Source organism: Mus musculus, chromosome 16, assembly GCF_000001635.26.
Source record: "Mus musculus strain C57BL/6J chromosome 16, GRCm38.p6 C57BL/6J".
Classification (NCBI taxonomy): domain Eukaryota; kingdom Metazoa; phylum Chordata; class Mammalia; order Rodentia; family Muridae; genus Mus; species Mus musculus.
Window position 1 is genome coordinate 32839949 of NC_000082.6, and position 19319 is coordinate 32859267.

A 19319-nucleotide genomic window follows, 5' to 3' on the forward strand; every position below is an offset into this window, starting at 1 on the left:
ATGGCTGCCGTCCTAGCACAATGTGTTCTGGGCCAGGTCGGGTCACATAGTGAATTCAAGTCCAACGTGGACTACGTAGCAAAGTCTTGTCTCACAAACGAAGAGGTTGGCAAAGGGCTCATAAGATATGAAAATCTGATATTCAAAAGTAAATTAAAAATTGTCAGCCAGGTAGGTGATGGTGGCGCATGCCTTTAATCCCAATACTCTGGAGGCAGAGGCAGGTGGAGAATCTTTGAGGTTGAGGCCAGCCTGGTATACAAAGTGAATTCTAGGACATCCAGGACTACATAGAAAAACCCTGTCTCAAAAACAAACAAACAAACAAACAAACAAACAAAATGCACAGTAGGAAAAGCAGTGGATGCCTGAGACATGAGCAGTACGCTCTGGAAGAGCAGATGATTAAACCATGTCATCTGTTTCCACTGATAAATAATGCCAGGTTGTCAGCTGCTACACACACAAACACACACACACACACATAAACACACACATACACACACACATACACACACATACACACACACATACACACACACACATACACACACACACACACACACACACACACACACACACAGAGTAATTTTGTATCTTCTTGTGGGTCTGGCAGTAGGCTCTGCTTCTGTCTACTGAACTAAGGAAAAGCCAGCAATCACCAAGGTACCTTGATAAGAAACAAGGGAAGAGATGGTCTGTTGCCCAGTCATGTGGCACACCATATAACCTGCAACACCATTCCTGTGTCTTTGGCTCTGTAAGCCACTGGGTCTCTGTCCTGAGTCCCCACCTCCTAAGGGCACCCATTCAACTGCACCCATTCAACTGACTCAGCACTTCCTTTTGCTCACTCACAATGTTTTCTCTGTTTCTTTTCCTTAAGGTCCTGTGGACTCTCTTCTTTAATTTTCTCTTATCCAAGATAACACACCAGTGACTTCTCCACTACTAGCAGGTTTTGGTTCCTCCCCACTATTTTACTAACACACCCAGACATTAATAATGCCATCATTACAGTACTCAGAATAGAATACAAATCTCATTTTAAACAACCATGAGAAGGGAAGAGGAGACAGACAGAATTGCTAGGAAATGGTCCATGAGTCGCATGGGGTATGAAGGCACACAAGGGAATGGAGACCGGAAAGGAAGAGGACACAGGGACTCTTGATCAGGCAAGACCCATGCAAAGATGCGAGGAATAAAACACATTCTGGTGTTAAGTCAAGGGAAATAATCCACATGTCAATCTTCAGTTAAAATGCGCCCTGCCACTGACCCATCATGAGGCCTTAGTCAAACAGCAGGCCTGTTTCACCCTCGGGCAAAGTGGAATTGCTTTATCTTGACTATGGCTTCCAGAAGCTATTGGTAGAACGACTAGGGCATTTGGAAGCATGTTTAGGGCACAACACGTATCATGTGAAATACCAGTATCCTCTTACAGATAGGTCACAGCACCATAGCAGGATCAAACTAGCCAGACTTGATTTGACACCAGACTGGAAAAGGAAAAGGTTTTGAACTAAGGGAGGTGGTCACAGAGGAACAGAAGGACGAGGAGGTGGGGGACTGGCTCCCAAACCTGCAATGGGATCTTCAACTATAATGGTGATATTCCTGGGGCCTCCTGCAGGTAAAGAGGTGCAGAGGAGAATCCAGACAGAACAAACAGGATTAGAGAGAGGGGAAAAAAACCAAACCAACCAGTGACTTTTACCTGGCAGAAGAGGTGACATTAACTCCCAGAGGGGAACACTGGGGCTGAAGGAGGGGTAACTCGGACAAGCAGCTACAAGACCCATGCTCGGACCCTTCTGCACAGGTTTTTTCCAGCTCCCTTTTCCCATGCAGGTTACCATGGTTTCTGGAATCCACACAGATTCAAGAATGGAGCCAGGGAGGCTGGCTGGGAATGTCGCTCTGTAGAGCTCTTGCCTAGCAGGAATAAGGCCTTGGGTTCTATTAAAAAGCAAAACATTGGGATGCGGGAGCAGGGAAGTTCTGTATGCTCAAAGACCACTGCTCTCATGTGGAGCAGACACCAGGGCTCCAGCAGATGCGGCTTGCGGATCAACCCCAACACTCTACAAGTGAAAATATTTACAGAAAGAAGCTTTGATTTGGAGATTTTTTTCTCCTAAGGAGTTCAACCAATCATGTTAAATTCTTGAAGGAAAGCAGAGATGAACATTCGTTATTCAGATTTTAGTTGAGGTATTGAGTTTTCATCTTTCTAGATATTACAGAGAGAGAAGGGCAACTCCAGTTGGCAAAGGAAATCTCCTTTATTTTGTCTCATTAAATACTTCCTATTTTATTTTTACTAATTTTGTATCTGGAGCTTTGCTGACCCATAATGGCTTTGAGCACAAAAATTAGTGTTATACTTACTGTAAAGATGTCCTGCCACAAGTGATGCCCAAGCAAAGCCTACAGACCCCAGTTACCCCGGGAAGCAGGGCACCTACCTTCCCCACCTAGGCTTGCTCCTACCCAGCTAGTAGCTGTCATGGGGAGTGTGTGGGGCAAATGGCCCTTCTCTGACCGCCTCCGTCTGGGTTAGTGACAGTAGTCACCCCATCTACTTGGTCCAAGGTCACACTGCCCACCCAAGCTCACTATTAGCCCTGTTAATAGAGTCAGGAAACCAACAGTCCTCCGCTTCACTATTATAGCCTCCTCAAACCTCTAAGGGATCACAACAGAAGGAATTTAATAGGATTATCTATAAACCTCCTTAAGACTCTGCCGAAGTCAGAGATTCAGTCAAATTTAAAACTTCGATCCTCATACTATCCCAATGCAAGGAACTATGGGAGGATCAGGGAAGCATTTAGTACTTAGCATCATGAAAAGGAAAGCACAGAACATACTGGGGCTTCCTCAGTTCTACACGATCAATGTCTTTCATGACAGAACAGAGCATCATGTCATGCAGGAACATTTCTTCTCCCTCTGCCGTCTGAAGGCCTCAAGAGCAAGTCCTCCCTCCCTCCTGAGTTCAGGGGGACCCTGCTACCCAGTAGCTGATGCTCATCTTTACCTGCGGCTCCTCTGGAGGCAATGTTGGTGTCCGAGTGGGAGCGAATATGGCTCTTCTTTGTCCCGCTGGCGACAGGGGCTGTCTGCCCTTCTGAGAAGCTGGACCTGCGAAGGACGCTGCCTGCCTGACTCTGCCTGCCTTCCTCTTGGTCCCCTAGAGAAGAGGCAGCAGACTCCAGCTTTTGAGAGCTGCTGGAGGAGAACAAGTGAGAGCTGCTGCTCTCGCCGTTGCTGCTGTGACTCTCACAACTGGCAGTCCGGCCATGAGGGGCTGGGTTGCCAATGGCCAGGTACTCGGGCCCCTCACTGACATCACTTGGGGAGTCATTCTGGCTGCTGACCCAGGATGCCTCTAGGGGGCTAGTCAGAGTGCTGTCGCTCATCTCCTGTGCTGTCAGTGGGGAATCCTGGGCTAGAGTAGAGTCTGAAGGCAGCGGAGCTGGGGTGGTTTGAGTCTCTGCTGGTGAGAGGCATTCTCTGTCTTCTTGAGGTTGCCAGGAAGGGCCAGAGAGTGAAAAGGAAGTAGATCTTCTCTCTGGAGTACAAAAAGGATAAGGGGGGAGAAAGGAGATCTGAAGTTCTATGGTACGCACACAGGCCCACAGGCAAGGGCGCTCAGGATACTTGTCACACAGGAGAGATCAGCCTAACGTAGATGGTTTAGTATGGTGAGGACACGGGTACTTGACCTAGTGACTTTCCTGCTTCTCAGCACAAATCATTCAACTGAAAGTGAGAGAAATCATGAGAACAGCTATCTCACATGACTGTTTTAAAGATCAAGTGAAGTAATACATACTATTTGATTCTAAGAGAACCCAGCATGGTGCAGGTACTCTAAAAAATGCTAGCAACTAAAGACCTGATCTGAAACATCGAGCAGAAGCTCAGAAACCTCTAATGATGCTCTGTTACTCCAATAATGCTACAAAATTATTTATGCTAGCTGACAGATAACTTTCCATTTGGTTCTGTATGGCAGGGTCTCACTCTGTAGCCCTGGATACCCTTGAACTTGTAGCCATCTTCTCCTTTATGCCTTCTAAGTGCTGTACAGCCATGTACCACATTAAGCAACTGCTGCTATACATGTTTTTATGGTGCCTATTACAAAGATGTGGAGTCTGACAACATATACCAGCCCAAGCCTAGATTCCCAGCCCATAGTCTCTCTCAAAAGCTCTCTGCTTTCCAGACACATGAAGATACATATAAGGACTGCCCATTCCCACCCCTACATCTAGCTACACTTTCAAGGCCAGCCTGGGCTACCTAGTAAAACTGCCTCATTAACAGAACAGAACCAATACATGAATGAAAGAAAAATGGAAGGGAGGGAGAGAGGGAGGGAGGGAGGGAGGGAGGGAGGGAGGGAGGGAAAGAGGGAAAGGAGAAGGAAAGAAGGAAGGAAGGAAAGAAGAAAGAAAGGATGGATGGATGGATGGATGGGACTAAAAAACAAAAGGCAGTAGGGTCTGGCCTGTGAGCACTCCCAGAGTCCTCTACTTTCCAGGCCTAAAATACACACAGCAATCATACATCACCCATACCTGAGCTGTGGCTGGACTGTGGCATAGACTGAAGGCTGGAGGAGGACCCAAAGTAGGAATGCTGAGCATAGCTAGCTGGAGGGGTGTATGTGGAACCAGGCAGAGCGGTCAGACTCTGGCTCTTTGTGACCAGCAGCGGGCTCTCCTGCTTTCTGGCAAACTAAAACAAAACAAAACAAAACAAAGCAAAACAAACCGTTTCAGAGTGGAGCACAAAGGCCTCGGAGGACAGGCATTCATCACCGCAGAGACCTGACAGAACTAGTTTTTGGCGGTGCACCTGGACCATGGCTAATACGACACTGACACTGTGAAGTGCTGCTGTACCCACAGCTCTGCCCTGAAATCCTAGTGTATCTTCCCCTGTAAGCAGTGCAGTAATGAACCTAAGCCCAGGAAGGTGGTGCAGGAGCACAGGTCACTTGCTCTGCAAGCGTGAGGACGGGGGTTCATATCCCCAACACCAGTGTAAAACCCAGGTGGGTGTGGCAGCCTGCATGGGAAGGAGAGGACCTCAGGGGCAAGCTGGCTACTTACATTACCAGCTGTTAGCAACAAACTCCAGGTTCATCTAGAGACCCTGCCTCAGTATATAAGATAGAGAGCAATCAAGGAAGACACACCCAACACCAGTCTCTGGTCTCCATATGCAGATACAGATACACAAATGCATGTGTGTCTGCATGTACTAGTATACCCACACACATGGGAACAGGCATACAAACATGTATGTACACCACACATAAATACATATCAAAAATTATGCACGTGGAATCGAAAGTCAGAGAGACTGGTGGTCTAAGCCATGCATGTCACTTACAAGCATCTGACCTAGGCTCTGGGTGAGAAGGCAAGTATGTACTTCAGTGACTTTTTTTCTTTTTACTTTTTAGACAGGGCCTTGCTATGTCGCTGGCCTGATACTCAAGATGCAGTACAAACTATCCTGCCCTCAAGCTTGTGTCAATACCCCTGCCTCTTAGCCTGCTAGGAGCTGGGGTTACGACAGTGAGCCACCATGCCTGGTCCTGGCTCCTAGTAACTCAACTTTTCTTATTTTCTTCTTTTGTGGTAGGTCGTACATCCTTATGTGTGCATGAGTGCACCTGTGCACAAATGTGTGGAAGTCAGAGGTCACTACCGGGTGTCCTCCTATATCATCCACCGCCACCTTTTGGAGACAGGGTCTCTCACTGAACCTGAGGTTTCCAGTTAGGCTAGACCAGTGGTTCTCAACCCACAGGTCTTTTGGGGGTCAAGTGACCCTTTTGTAGGGGTCACCTAAGACCACTGGAAAACAGAGATACTTACATGATTCATAACAGCAGCAAAATTACAGTTATGAAGTAGCAACGAAAATAATTTTTTGGTTGGGTTCACCACAACACGAGGAACTGTATTAAATGGTCTTGGCATTGGAAGGTTGAGAATCACTGCCTAGACTAACTGGCCAGCAATCCGCAGTGCTGCAGCCAGACATGCACATCTCCATGCGTGGCTGCGCATGGCTTCCGGGAATCTGAACTGAGGTCCTCCTGCTTTTGTAACAAGCACTTCACCCACTGAGCCATCTCCCCAACCCTTGGGTGACTTTCTTTATAAAGAGATAATGCCTTCCTCCCAGAGTCACGGGGATTAAACAGACAGCACGTGCTTTTTAGTACTGCAGCATGCCTGGCACAGGGGAAAGTTCTGTGGATGGTGACCACAGTCAACATCAAACAACTAGGAGAGACAGGAGAACTCTATTCTACAAGGTGTTTGGATTGAAATGCTAACAATGGGGTAGGGAGTTTTGTTCTTCCCTTCCCTTCCCTTCCCTCCCCTCCTCTTCTCGGCCCCTCACCCTCCTTCTCCCCTCCTCTTTCCTTTTTCCTTTTTAAGATCGGACCTCATAGCTTGAAACTTACAATAGTGCAGGCTGGACTCAAACTCTGACCCTTCGGTCTCAACCTCCCGAGTGCTGGGGATTATAGGTGTTGGCCACCTTGACACAGCTACTTGATCAAGAGGGAACCTCAGCTGAGAAAAATACCTCCATCAGGTTGGCCAACAGGCAAGTGTACATGTTCTGGTTGTTTTTGTGCAGCTAAGTGTTCTTCTAGGATTGCTACAGTGGGACAGGGTGCTGTGTCTGAGTCTTTGTCTGCTTTTGTAGCTGGTTGTACTGGTTTGATTGATATCCCCGGGAGGCCTGCTCCTTTCTAAGGTGAGGCGGATCTGGGGGAGAGGGAAGGCGGAGGGGAAACTGCAGATGGAATGGAATATATGAGAAAAGAATAGAAAACAAAACAAAACAAAACAACAAAAAAAACAAGTTGAGCAAGCTATGGGAGGAGGCAAGCGAGGAAGCAGCATCCTTCCATGGCCTCAGCATCAGCTCCTGCCTTGAGTTCCTGTCTCAGTGGACTGTCACTCAGGGTGTATAAACCAAATAAACTCTTCCCTCCCCAACATCTGCTCTAGGTCAAGATGTTTTGTTACAGCAATAGAGAGCAGATGAAGACAACAGGCACATCCCACCACACCCAACTCTTCACAAGCATTGTAAAAACTAAGTCTGTCAGCGCACAGCTGCCTCAGTGAGGAAGTCATGGGCTCCCGTGGCATGCACATCACGGTGAAGTGGAGAGGCCAGGACAGACACGGGCAATCCTTCGCCCCTTTTACCATGGATGCATCGATCTGAGCCAGAAGACGGGGGTTGTTCTGTTCCACTGCTTCCAGGCACTGGAGCATGGCTGTGACGTGGGCGTCACTCAGCAGGAAGGCAGTTTCTAGGAAGAAAAGAGGTACCACAGTGCTGAAGAGAGAGGCTCAGAGAAAGAGACAGAATAAAGAAAGCAGAACTGGGGGAAAGCAGGCCTCTGTGTAGAGAAGGGACTTGGGGACAAGTAAAGTCTAGGAAAGCCAAGCCGTGTGCAGTCTAACGTAAGAAGTCTCAAAACCAGAAAGGCCCAGAATTGGATCCTGGCCCTGGCTGCCTCTGGCCAAATCCGCGAGGCTCTCTGCTTAGAAGATATCAGTCCTACTGTCAAGTGCAGCGCATAAAACCCTCTGCTCATGGCCTCTCCTCTCAGTCTGCGTGGAGCAACACAGGAATACCTTAGCATAGGTGTGCTTTGTAGGAGGTGAGAGGAAGGCTGGCTGCGTGTTTCTCAGTAGAGTCTATGGTGTCAAGTGAGAATTAGGAGACGCTGGCTTCAAAAGTACTACACAGAGAACATGAGCAATGGAAGACAACACAGAAGTACATGCAAAGCCCCGTGTGGCCTCTACTTACCTGTGTAGAATTTTCTGATGTACTGTCTGTCCCCGAGCAGAGGCCGGAGCTGGGCTGAGAGGCAGTGGCACTGCAGGCTATGCTGCAGCCACAGCTCTGCAACAGCACGCTCACTCACGCTGTCAGTGTCGCTCTGGTCGCTCTCATGCAAACTGATGAACTGGGGAGGCAAAGAGGCCCAAATCAAACACAGATCCTGGCAGACACAGTAAAGGGCAGGCTACCAAGAGGTATCCTCTCCAGCTAGCTTCCAGAAGGTATAGCAGGAGGAGAATAAAGGAATGGATGGATTTTCTACTCTATCAGGCCCCAGGAGGTGAGCCCCAGGAGGTGATCCCAGGAGAAGCAAGGTTGTTATATTTGGCTCTTTGAGTTCTATCTCCAAAGAGGTACCTACTCTAGGATAGGCATGGGAAGGACTCAAAGGGCTGTGACCTCTTGACCTCTCTGACTGCTCTATTTTAGAAAGTCTACAGAGAGAAATGTGCTATGTGTGTATGTAGATGGTGGGTCTAGGGGAAGAAAAAAAAAAAGTCACCAAAGATTTACTTGAAAACAAATTTTTTCCAGTGTTTGCTTCTTTTATGCATATGAGTGTTTGGCCTGAATATATGTTTGTGCATCACGTGGATGTGTCGCCTGAAGAGTTCAGAAGAAGGCATTACATTCCTGGGGACTGCAGTTACAGTTGGCTGTACGCATTGGGAATTGAATCCAGGTCCTCTGAAATAAAAGCCAAGGCTCTTAACCAGTAAGCCATCCAGCCTCAAGGTTCTCTTAAAAGTTCTAGTTATAACCACCTCTGCCTGGAACCTCTTCCTCCTTCAGTGTTTCTAAGGACAAGGTCTCACAGCCAGGATGGGCACCACAGAGTGTATCAGTAGCAGTGGCTACAGTACAGACTCTTAGGCGTGGCTGCACGTGCCTGTTAACTCAAGAGCAGCCTGGGCTACCTACTGAAACTCTACCTCAGTAGACAGAACAGAATGAACAAATAAATGCAAGGAAGGGAGGGAGGGAAGGAAGGAAAGACGGTCCTGGCCTTTCTCATACAGAGAAGGCCGGTTTGAGGCCCTGTGGCTTTGTTCTCTGGATGTTTAGAAAACAGTATACTTCCCGACCTCATCTGAGCAATGAATCCAACAGCGGGGATGAGTAGGAAACAAAGCAGGCCACACAAAGAGAAATGACGAGGGGTAATGGATAGGGGGTTCGAGTTCTTTCCTTAATCTAATTTAGATGCATTTAAATTTCTCTATAATAAAAAGTTAAGAGCACACATAAAATGGTCAGTGATTATTCTAGAACCAGCTATGTAACTTTGTTGGACTGTTTCCCTAGCTGGACACACGGAGTGCTGTGTGGAGCCGGAGACTTGAGAATCCAGAACAAGGCAAAGCTCTTAAGGAGGCCCTCAGAGCACTGGACTCTGGACTCTGGCCAGAAACTGCGCTTCTCTCTGCCTGCTGCACCTTTCTGCACTCAAACTCTTGCCACTGGGCCTAGACATTTTTGTCTGTGTGATTGTCGTTGTTGTTTTGAGGCAGGGTCTCTCTGTGTAGGTTTGACTGTCTCAACTTGCTCTGTAGACCAGGCTGTTCTTGAACTCACAGAGATCCACCTGCCTCTGCCTATCAAGCTCTGGATTAAAGATGTGATATTTAAGAGTTTCATTAAGCTCTTTCCCAGGAGATGAGAAAGCACCCTGAACCTGTAAGGCTGCTTGGTTGGTTAAGCCTCCCCGCTGAGTGGGTGACTGCTATCTCAGGGAGCAAAGACTCTTTCAACAGAATACCCTTGAAGACTTGCAGCCACACCCCAGTGAGCCAGCTCCCCTTTCACTCTTACCTTCTCCACGTGAAGGGCTGAGTGCGGGCTGAGCCACCGAATGTCTTTCACAAACTGCCAGTAATCAGCCTGGCGGCAACACACCTGCCAAACAAACACCAGCGTGAGCAGATGCCACTCACCCAAAGTTTCAGGCAGCTGTTGATAGTGAGAGAGAGGGGGACAGACAGACAGACACAGAGATAGACAGAGAGAAACAAAGGCTGGACCCAGCAGCACGGGTCTGTAATATCAACTCTTGCGATGTGGAGGCAGAAGATCTTGAGTGCAAGGAGGAGACCTTATTTCCAAAACAAGAAAACAGAACAGAAGGGCGGGAAGGAGGAGGGGAGGGGAGGAGGGAGAGGATGAGCATAGTCTGCTTCCACAAGGCTGCCCGTTTTGTGTATATGGGTGATGTGTCCCCATGTTCACAGAAGTTAGAGATCAAGCTTGGGTGAGGAGCCTCAGGAGTACTTTTCCTGTTTTTGAGACGTCTCTCAGTAGAGCTCCATGGTGGGCTGGCCTGGCTGGCTGGTCTGTAAATGCCAAGGAGCCTCCTGTCTCTGCCTCAGCATCACTAGATTACAGTGAGCACCACCTCTCCTGGGTTCCTGAGATTGAACCCAGTTCCTTGCATGGGAGCACTCTACTGGCTGAGCCCTAAACCTTCATTCTCCTGGAAGGCGTACAGTGAGTGTTACCTGCCTTCTGATCGTTTTCTCTGCACTGTTCAGTTCCCCACAAGGTAGTTCTTAAAACTAATCCAACTAGTTGTTAAAAACAAACAAACAAACAAACAAACAAACACTAAGGCTCTGGGTTCTAGTCCAAGGACTGGGGGTGGGGGTGGGAGTAGGGTCATATCAGGTCAATGGTAGGGACGACTATAAAGAATTATATGCACATTCATTGGAAAACACGTAACGATAGTTAAATTTCAGCCAGTAGAGTGCTGGGTTCAATCTCCAGAACTCAGGTGATGTAGCGCTCACTGTAACCCAGTGAGACAGGCAGCTGGGATTCATTTCATCTACCAAACCTGAACTAAGAGTACACAGAAAACCTCAACGGAGCAATGAATGATACTTTTTTTAAATTAGGTATTTTCCTTGTTTACATTTTCAATGCTATCCCAAAGGTCCCCCATACCCACCCCCCCAACCCCCTACCCACCCACTCCCCCTTTTTGGCCCTGGCGTTCCCCTGTACTGGGGCATATAAAGTTTGCAAGTCCAATGGGCCTCTCTTTGCAGTGATGGCCGACTAGGCCATCTTTTGATACATATGCAGCTAAAGACAAGAGCTCTCGGGTACTGGTTAGTTCATATTGTTGTTCCACCTATAGAGTTGCAGTTCCCTTTAGCTCCTTGGGTAATTTCGAATGATACTTTTTAAATCATTGGCAAAATATGTCCCAATACAACAGAGCTCACAACCAGATGGCTCCGAGACAAATTACCAACCTCTAAAAAGCTGTGATATAAAGCCAGACAAAAACAGAACAAAACAAATAAACAAACAAACAAAAACTGTTGGCCAAAATCCCCAATGAACATAAATACAAAGCTTGCCAATAAGCACTAACAACCTGAATCTACAAGCACATTAAAGAGACTGTACGCCAGCCAACAAGATGGGTCAGCGGGTAAACACGCCTGCGACCAGGCCTGCCAACCTGAGTTAGATTCCCAGAACCAATATGGTGAGGAGAGAGAACCAACTCTGAGTGCATGCCGCCCACAATAAATAAGTAAATGTAGAAATGTTTTAAAAAAGATTACATGATCTACAATGCAATCCTTACACCTAAGGCTCAGGGGACACAACTGTAAGAGCCAGAGGTTAAGGTGCCTGCTGGGGGGCAGCGACTGCTGTATGTGACAGGGAAGCCGCACCATGAAGTCTTAACAATATGATTGCCTAAGTAAGACCGGCACAGTGACAACATCGGTTGAAATGCCAGAGTGGAGGGGAATATTTCCAAGGGCCTCACCCCTAGATGGGAGAGCTACAGATAATCAATAGCTGCTTAAAGACGACAAATCAGTCTTCTCCAGAGATTTCTATGTTGTTAGCATATTCTCATCACTATTTTACACCTTGTCCTTTTCACTTAACACACCTTCTAACTGACCTCAAATCACAGCTTTAACATAGTGTGTGTGCATACGCCTGCCTCAAATTTATGTCACAGTGTACAGAGGATCTGAGGGAAACTGGTAGGAGTTGGTTCCCTACTTCTACCAAGTTGGTCCCTCAAGTGGTTAGACTTGGCAGCAAGCACTCACTGAGACATCTTGTTAGCCCATTAGATTGTTTCTATAATTCGTATGTGTAGATATATTTTAAAATATATGTATGTATACATATTTAATATAAAAACCAGGAGCTGAGCATGGTACCCCATGTCTGTAAATGCATACAGGAGACAGAGCAGGAGGATCTCAAGTAGAAGGTTAGCCTGGGCTACATAGCAAGACCCTATCTCAAAAATACAAAACAAAAGCAAACAATAAGGACACACAAAAAGAAGTTATTTGTATTACTTTTGTAAGTACACACACTCTGGAAGGAAGCTAGTAAAAAGTAGTAACTTACAGGATCAGAAGATAATGAGAGACTTTTTACTATTTGTTTGTTTGTTTGTTTTTCGAGACAGGGTTTCTCTGTGTAGCCCTGGCTGACCTGGAACTCACTTTATAGACCAAGCTGGCCTCGAACTCAGAAATCCGCCTGCCTCTGCCTCCCGAGTGCTGGGATTAAAGGCGTGCGCCACTATGCCCGGCTTCACTATATTTTTTTATACTCTTAAGTTTTTTAGGGCTAGAGGAATGGCTCAGTGGTTAAGAGTACTGACTGCTCCTCTGAAGGTCCTGAGTTCAAATCCCAGCAACCACATGGTGGCTCACAACCATCTGTAATGAGATCTGACTCCCTCTTCTGGTGCATCTAAAGACAGCTACAGTGTTATTAGATATAATAATAAATGAACCTTAAAAAATTCTTTTTTAGCCATGTAACCATGTAAAGTGTATTATATAGTCAAAAATTAAACATTTTAAAGTAGGTTACCAAGTGACACACATGGTACAATCTTAACTATTTTAAAAGGCATAAAATTATCTTTTAAATATAAGAATTTAAATATACAGAAAAATAAAATAAAATAAAATAAAGAACATCCAAAAGAATGATAAAAGTGATATTATTACTTGTTATTAAGTTTATGGGTGAGTTTATTTTTCTGAGTCTTTATGGTATATGTTAAAGTGTGAACAAGTAAGGAATGTATTATGAGCTGGGCACAGGGGCACACAACTTTAATCCTAGTACTTGGAAAGCAGAGGCCAGCCTGGTCTACAGACTGAGTTCCAGGACAACCAGGGCTATATACAGAGAAACCCTATTGGGTATTTTTGTGGAGGGGTGGCTTCAACAAAATCAAGCTACCTTAGGCTAGAGAGATATGGCTCTGAGGTTAAGAGTACAGACTGCTCTTGCACAGGACAGATACCAGCATTCACATGTGGCCCACAACTACCTGTAACTTCAGTTCCAGGGCATCCAATGCCCTCTTCTGGCTTCCATGGGCACCAGGCACACACATGGTATACATACATGTAGACAATATACACATAAAAAGTAAATCATTTTAATTGGGCCATCTACACTGCTAAAGCAGTTTCTTCTTGTGGTAGGGGAGGGGCCCTTTCACCTTAGCTGAGCCATCTCAGGAACTGTCTCCACATTCATAAGCAGCAGAACAGAGATGTTATCAATACACCTGGCCTCAGTAAAGGTGGCCCAGATGCAGCTGGCAACGACGAGATCCCGCTAAGACTACAGTCATGCCATTACAGCTTCCCGGGGTCCCCAAGTGATTAAAACAAACCACAGCTCACGTCCATAGCACATCCTTTTGAAAACAAAGAGGAGAAATGACCAACGGGAATCATGTGTCCCTTCCTCTTTCCAAGGGCACAGCACCCAGAATAGCTTCCTGATGACACAGCAGGCTGAAACCTTTGAAAGCACTAAATTTTCTGGAAGGAAACAACAGGGGAAAAACAAGTCTGATGCTGTCTTTAACTCTTAGACCTTAACAAGGCACAGGGCCACAATAAAACTGACGTGCAGCTTCTGTTTCGGGCCCTTTCCTCTTGGAGCCTCTGTGGACTAAGCGCCTGTCCATGCTGCACGTGTGTCTGCTCCCACTTACTGATGCTAGTGTTGTAAGTGCTCGCATACATTCTTAAATTGCTTCCTTCTGAAGGGGGGGGGCTTCTATAGGATAGCTTTCGTGCTAGTTTTTTTTTTTTTTTTTAAGAATTCTAAAAAGAGCTGGGCGTTGGTGGCGCACGCCTTTAGTCCCAGCACTTGGAAAAAATTCTAGAAAGATAAGCTAACACCATTCTGCATCTGTAAGCTTGTTTTATTTGAGAGTCTCATCAACATTTCTCCCTTTGTGGTACAGATGGTGAAACCATCATGTAATCTGGTTATGTTACTATGTGACAATGTAAAATTAGTAACAGGGCCAAGAAAAGAACCTTTGTTATCAAGGCACAAGCAGTTTAACCACTGAATGACAGCACCACTAATCTGGTAGCTATTTTGGTCACCAGCCTGGGAAACTTGCACTTTGTTTTTAACAAAACATTCTGGCATGAATCCCAAACTTGTGAATGGAACACTGGGTAGTTCAGTGCTACAAATGAACATAAAGAACACCAAGATGGGATGCAGTCTCCTGAGAGATAATATATTTAGCTGCACCCTGCTTGTTGGGTGGGGCAGCCAGGCACAGGATAGTGTGAGGGAGACAGCAGGTTCAGAGCTGGAGCTCAGCGCCGAGGGCTGAGCTGAGTGTCAAGGTGCATGGGTGACAAGAGACTGCTTCAAGGAAATGGGGGTGGGGTGGGGGGCACAAGAGTACACACAATGACTCTATCTTTAGAACCCTGTAATGGGCAAGGGACATGGCTCAGCAGGTGAGGGTACTGGCTACATCTAATGATCTGAGTTCCATCCCTAGGACCCACATGGTGGAAGGACAGATCTGAGTCCTGAAAGTTGCCCACTGATCTTCACATACATGTACATAAATAAATAAATATCATTTTTTAAAAAATGTTTAATCCAAGAAGAAATTCAGGTACAGAAACTGAAAGAATGGTCGCAGACTCAGGACAATGCTTCCTGTGGCATCATAAGATAATACCATGCAAATCAAGAAGCGACGGTGGTCAACAGCACTGCATTTATTAACCAAGGGAGAAATGGGTCTTCAATTAGATAACATGGATGCCATTTTCTTCTTTGTTTTTTTGAGATAAGTCTCTCTGTGCAGCTCTGGCTGTCCTGGAACTCACTCTGTAGACCAGGCTGGCCAGGAACTCACAGAGATCATACTGCCTCTGCCTCCCGAGTGTTGGGATTAAAGGGATGGCATTTTCTTAAAAAGCATTGCAAGATCTCCAGTGGTAAGGAAGATAATAAGATTTCACTGAATCAAGTTATCTTCAAAATTTCAATGTTCTTAATTATATATATCACAGGACAATATGCAACAGGGAAACAATTTATTAATCACTTTAAATTTTTATTAATTAATTTTGTACGTTTGTGCACACATACATGCTATGGTGTCTATGTGGCAGTCAGAGACAATTAGCAGTTAGTTCTCTTCTTCTGTCAAGTGTGTCTGAGGAAAATGGACTCAGGTTGTTAGGTGTGGAGACACATGCCTTTACCTGCCGAGCACCTCACTGGTTACATGTCACAAGCTATGTAAGACAAATTTATACTCTGCCTTATTTACTGTTCTATAGCTCTTCTTTATAACTACTACCCTTATTTATACAGATGAGACTATGACTTGGCTGATAAAAATGGTTCCTAGTGGCCAGAGAGATGGTTCAGTTGTTAAGAGTACTGGCTCTCTTCCAGTGGACATGGGTTTAATTCTAGCACCCAGTTACAAGCATCTGTTAACTAGTCCTGGGGATCTGATACCCTCCTCTGGTCTCTGCGGCACCAGGCATCAGGCAGCATACAGATAAGCCTTCAGGCAAATTACCATAAATATAAATAAGTAAATAATGTAAAAATAGTCACTTGAAAAAAAGAAAGAAGGAAAGAAAGGAAGGAAGGAAGATAGATAGATAGATAGATAGATAGATAGATAGATGCTAGGCACTGTGACACATGCCCTGGGAGGGAAAGGCAGGTGGATCTCTGTGAGTTCCAGACCAGCCTGCTTCTGCCTCCCAGGTACCAGCTTGGTTTACATAGTGAGTTCCAGGGCTGCCAGGGGTACACAATGAGATCCTGTCTCAAAAGAGCAAAAAGAAGGCGGCGGTGGTGGCGCACACCTTTAGTCCCAGCACTTGGGAGGCAGAGGCAAGCGGATCTCTGAGTTTTAGGGCAGCCTGATCTACAGAGTGAGTTCCAGGACAGCCAGGGCTACACAGAAAAACCCTGTCTGGAAAAAAAAAAAAAAAAAAAGGAAGAGCTCACAGAAAGCAAAGGTGATATAAAGGCAGGAATACATTTCGAGACATTATGCTACTGGCTCTAAAAAGTAGGGGCCAAGAGCCAAAGAATACAAGGGACACAGCTTGGAAGCTGAAAAGACAAGAAAGAAGAAATTTTTAGTCTGGTGATGGTGGCCCAGGCCTTTAGTCCTAGCACTCAGGAGGAGGCAGAGGCGGGCAGACCTCTGCAGTTCAAGGTCAGCCTGGTCCAGTGAGTTCCAGGACAGCCAGGGCTATGCAGAGAAACCCTGTCTTGAAACAAAGAAATAAACAAAACAACATCAGAAGAACCGGGGGGGGGGGGGGCGGGGGGGGGACGGGACGGGACGGGACGGGGGGGGGACGGGGACGGGGACGGGGGACGGGGAGGAGGAAGAGGACAGGAGGAGGAGGTGGTGGAGGAGGAGGAGAAGAAATTAAGGAAGAACTGTTTAGAATTTCCTAGCACAGTACAGCACGGTTTGAGCCTAATGAACTTGAGAATTCTGACCTCAGGAGCGGAAAGATAATAAGTCTATAAGTAGCCAACAGTTTCACCTGTGTTTTAGAATCGACAGGAAACAGACTGATGTCCCCTCTTGCTGATGTGGCCCCCTGACCCCTGCAGTTTTCTCACTGCTCTGACACCTGTGGCACATCAGGCGCCAAGGGAGATGTTCTGGGCACAGAGAGGGGGAGGGGATGAGCTCTACATACCTGGTCATGGATGAGCCCATGATACAGGATGTTCTGCATGTCCCTGCACAGCCGCTCCAGGCCACCATACTTGGACCAGACATTGGGGCAGTTGGCTGACACCAAACCTTCCACAGTCGTCTTCAAATTACCCAGCAGCTGCCAGTGCTCCCTCCTGAAATCATACCCAATGAATGGTTAGCTAGGTCTGTTGTGCCTGATCCTCATCATATAGATCAAAAGATAAATAAATAAGAGGAAGAGAAAAAAGGATCTCCTGCCCTACATCCTAACCTTCTCTCCCCTACTAATTTTTCACTTCAACATTAGGGCCCACCCTAGAGCATTACTGTTATAAAGACTCACTTACATGGCATATTATGTATATTTGTGGTTTTAGGAGGGCATTACATTAAGATTCATTTCTGAGCCAGGCAGTGGTGCTACACACCTTTAATCCCAGCACTAGGGAGGCTAAGGCAGGTGGGTCTCTGAGTTTGAGGCCAGCTTGGTCTATACAGTGAGTGTCAGGACAGCACAGGCTACACAGAGAAACTCTGTCTCAAAAAAGCAACAAAAGATCCATTTCTGAATAATGATAATACATAGGCAAAAGATGAAAACACCCGTCTACAATCACAAATATATTTTTTAATTCTCTTGTGTACGGATGTTTTTGCCTACCTATCTGCCTGTAACCATGTGCATGCATGGTGATGGTGGAAGCAGAAGGGGGCATCGGGTCCTCTTAGACTAGAATGACAGGTGGCTGTGAGCTGTCATGTAGGTGCTACGAATTGAACCTGTACTCTGGAAAAGCAGAAAGTGCTCTTTACCACTGACTGACTTCTCCAGCCCAAAGTCAGAAGCCTTTTATGTTAGAAACCAAGCCCAAGCCATCAGCCCTGCTTCTTACTCACTATATTCCCAAGCAGTAAGTGGAGCATAGTAAAGGGCAGAGGGTACCTTCCCCCCCCCCCACACACACACAATTACAGATAAGAACACAGACTTGTAACTTTTTTTTTGAGACAGTCTCGTGTATTCTAGGCTGCCCTTGACCTCACCGAGTAGCTGAGGGTAACTTTAAATTTGTGATCTTAGCCAGGCAGTGGTGACGAACGCCTTTAATCCCAGCACTTGGGAGGCAGAGGCAGGCGGATTTCTGAGTTTGAGGCCAGCCTGATCTACAGAGTGAGTTCCAGAACAGCCAGGGCTACACAGGGAAACCCTGTCTCGAAAAAACAAACAAACAAAAAATTTGTGATCTTCTTGTTACTACATCCCAAGTGCTGAGATGACAGGTGCCTGCTACCAGCTCTGGTTTTACACAGTGCTAGAGATCAATCAAACCCAGGGCTTTCTTGTGCCAGACAAACACTCTTAACTACTGAGCTGCATTCCCAGGTCACCCATTTTTTTTCCTGTGATTTTTAAGTGGATATTAAAACAAAAAGGTTTCAAGTTTGCACTGAAGTCACTTTGAGACATGTCCTCAAACCAGGCAGTTGTCACCTTCTACTAGATTCCATTGGAAAAGTCAGAAAATTGCTGCCCTTAATCAAACTGGTTCCTTTTAATCCCTAGCATTTTCTCACCACAGCTTTTAAACTGTAAAAACTCAAAGCCAAGTGCAGTTGAAGGCAGGAGCTGGCTGTGCTGACCCACAGGACGAGGAGAGCAGGAGGGGATGATGTGTCGCTCTTGGCCTCTTAGCTCCGACTATTAACTGCACACATTACATCATCTTCTTTTTCATTAGTAGACTGTTGCTCTTTCCTCTTTTCATGGTGGTACAGGAAACAGAAAAGGTCTTCAGGAAAGGTAATCCTGAGTACTTTAAATCGCACACACCAGCAAGGGAAGGATTCTGAATTCTAATTCCTTCCATCGATACAAAACTGACTTTTGTGCCTTCTCTGGGTTCTTTTAGAAAAGTGGCGGAGTAAAGGCAGGCAGTAAAATCCTGAGATAAGGAAGTGACAGGTGTAGGGTAGGAGACTCGTCCATACACGAGGGGTGGGCAGATTGGGATTCGCTCTGAAGGCCCTGTGAACAAGAGTTTGTTTGAACAGGGAGACAGTCGGGCTTTCTTTTCCTGATTAAACATCTGAATCACCAGCTGGTGGTTCACTCCCATAATCCCAGCACTCAGAAGGCTTCAACAGAAAGACTGCCACAAACTGAAGGCCAGCCTGTATTACAAAGAGGGTTCCAGGCCAACATGAGCAACAGAGTGACTCTGTCTTAAAAACAGATATACTGACTCACCAAACTTTTCTTGTATTTCTATACCATTCCTAAAATGCCCCCAGAACTAAGGTAATCACTTAAAGTGCCATTTATTTTTATATTATGAGAAACTGCCATTCCAGAGGCCAACTGACTACCAACTGT

The 19319-nt window shown here is 46.1% G+C and overlaps 1 protein-coding gene across 9 annotated transcripts in view, besides 1 other annotated feature; it reads right to left on the reverse strand.

The window, feature by feature from the left end:
- Window positions 1–19319, reverse strand: part of Rubcn (RUN domain and cysteine-rich domain containing, Beclin 1-interacting protein) — a 56028-nt gene that overhangs the window by 18247 nt on the left and 18462 nt on the right. For 5 of the 9 annotated variants that reach the window (XM_030248897.1, XM_006521655.4, XM_006521652.4 and 2 more), the window contains exons 2-8: window positions 16944–17097; window positions 9730–9813; window positions 7882–8041; window positions 7269–7375; window positions 4599–4758; window positions 3050–3583; window positions 1589–1633 (exon numbers count right to left, since the gene is read on the reverse strand). In XM_030248897.1, the coding sequence (XP_030104757.1) occupies window positions 1589–1633; window positions 3050–3583; window positions 4599–4758; window positions 7269–7375; window positions 7882–8041; window positions 9730–9813; window positions 16944–16982 (1129 nt within the window). In that variant the 5' untranslated portion in view covers window positions 16983–17097. The remainder of the gene's footprint in view (window positions 1–1588; window positions 1634–3049; window positions 3584–4598; window positions 4759–7268; window positions 7376–7881; window positions 8042–9729; window positions 9814–16943; window positions 17098–19319) is intronic. The other 4 variants (XM_006521653.4, XM_030248896.1, NM_172615.4 and 1 more) reach the window with 1 other exon arrangement.
- Window positions 12136–15921: an enhancer, noted in NCBI's record as "VISTA enhancer mm1352". NCBI's record gives its function as "enhancer in: heart[9/9]" and the evidence as "EXISTENCE:transgenic organism evidence [ECO:0001131][PMID:17130149]".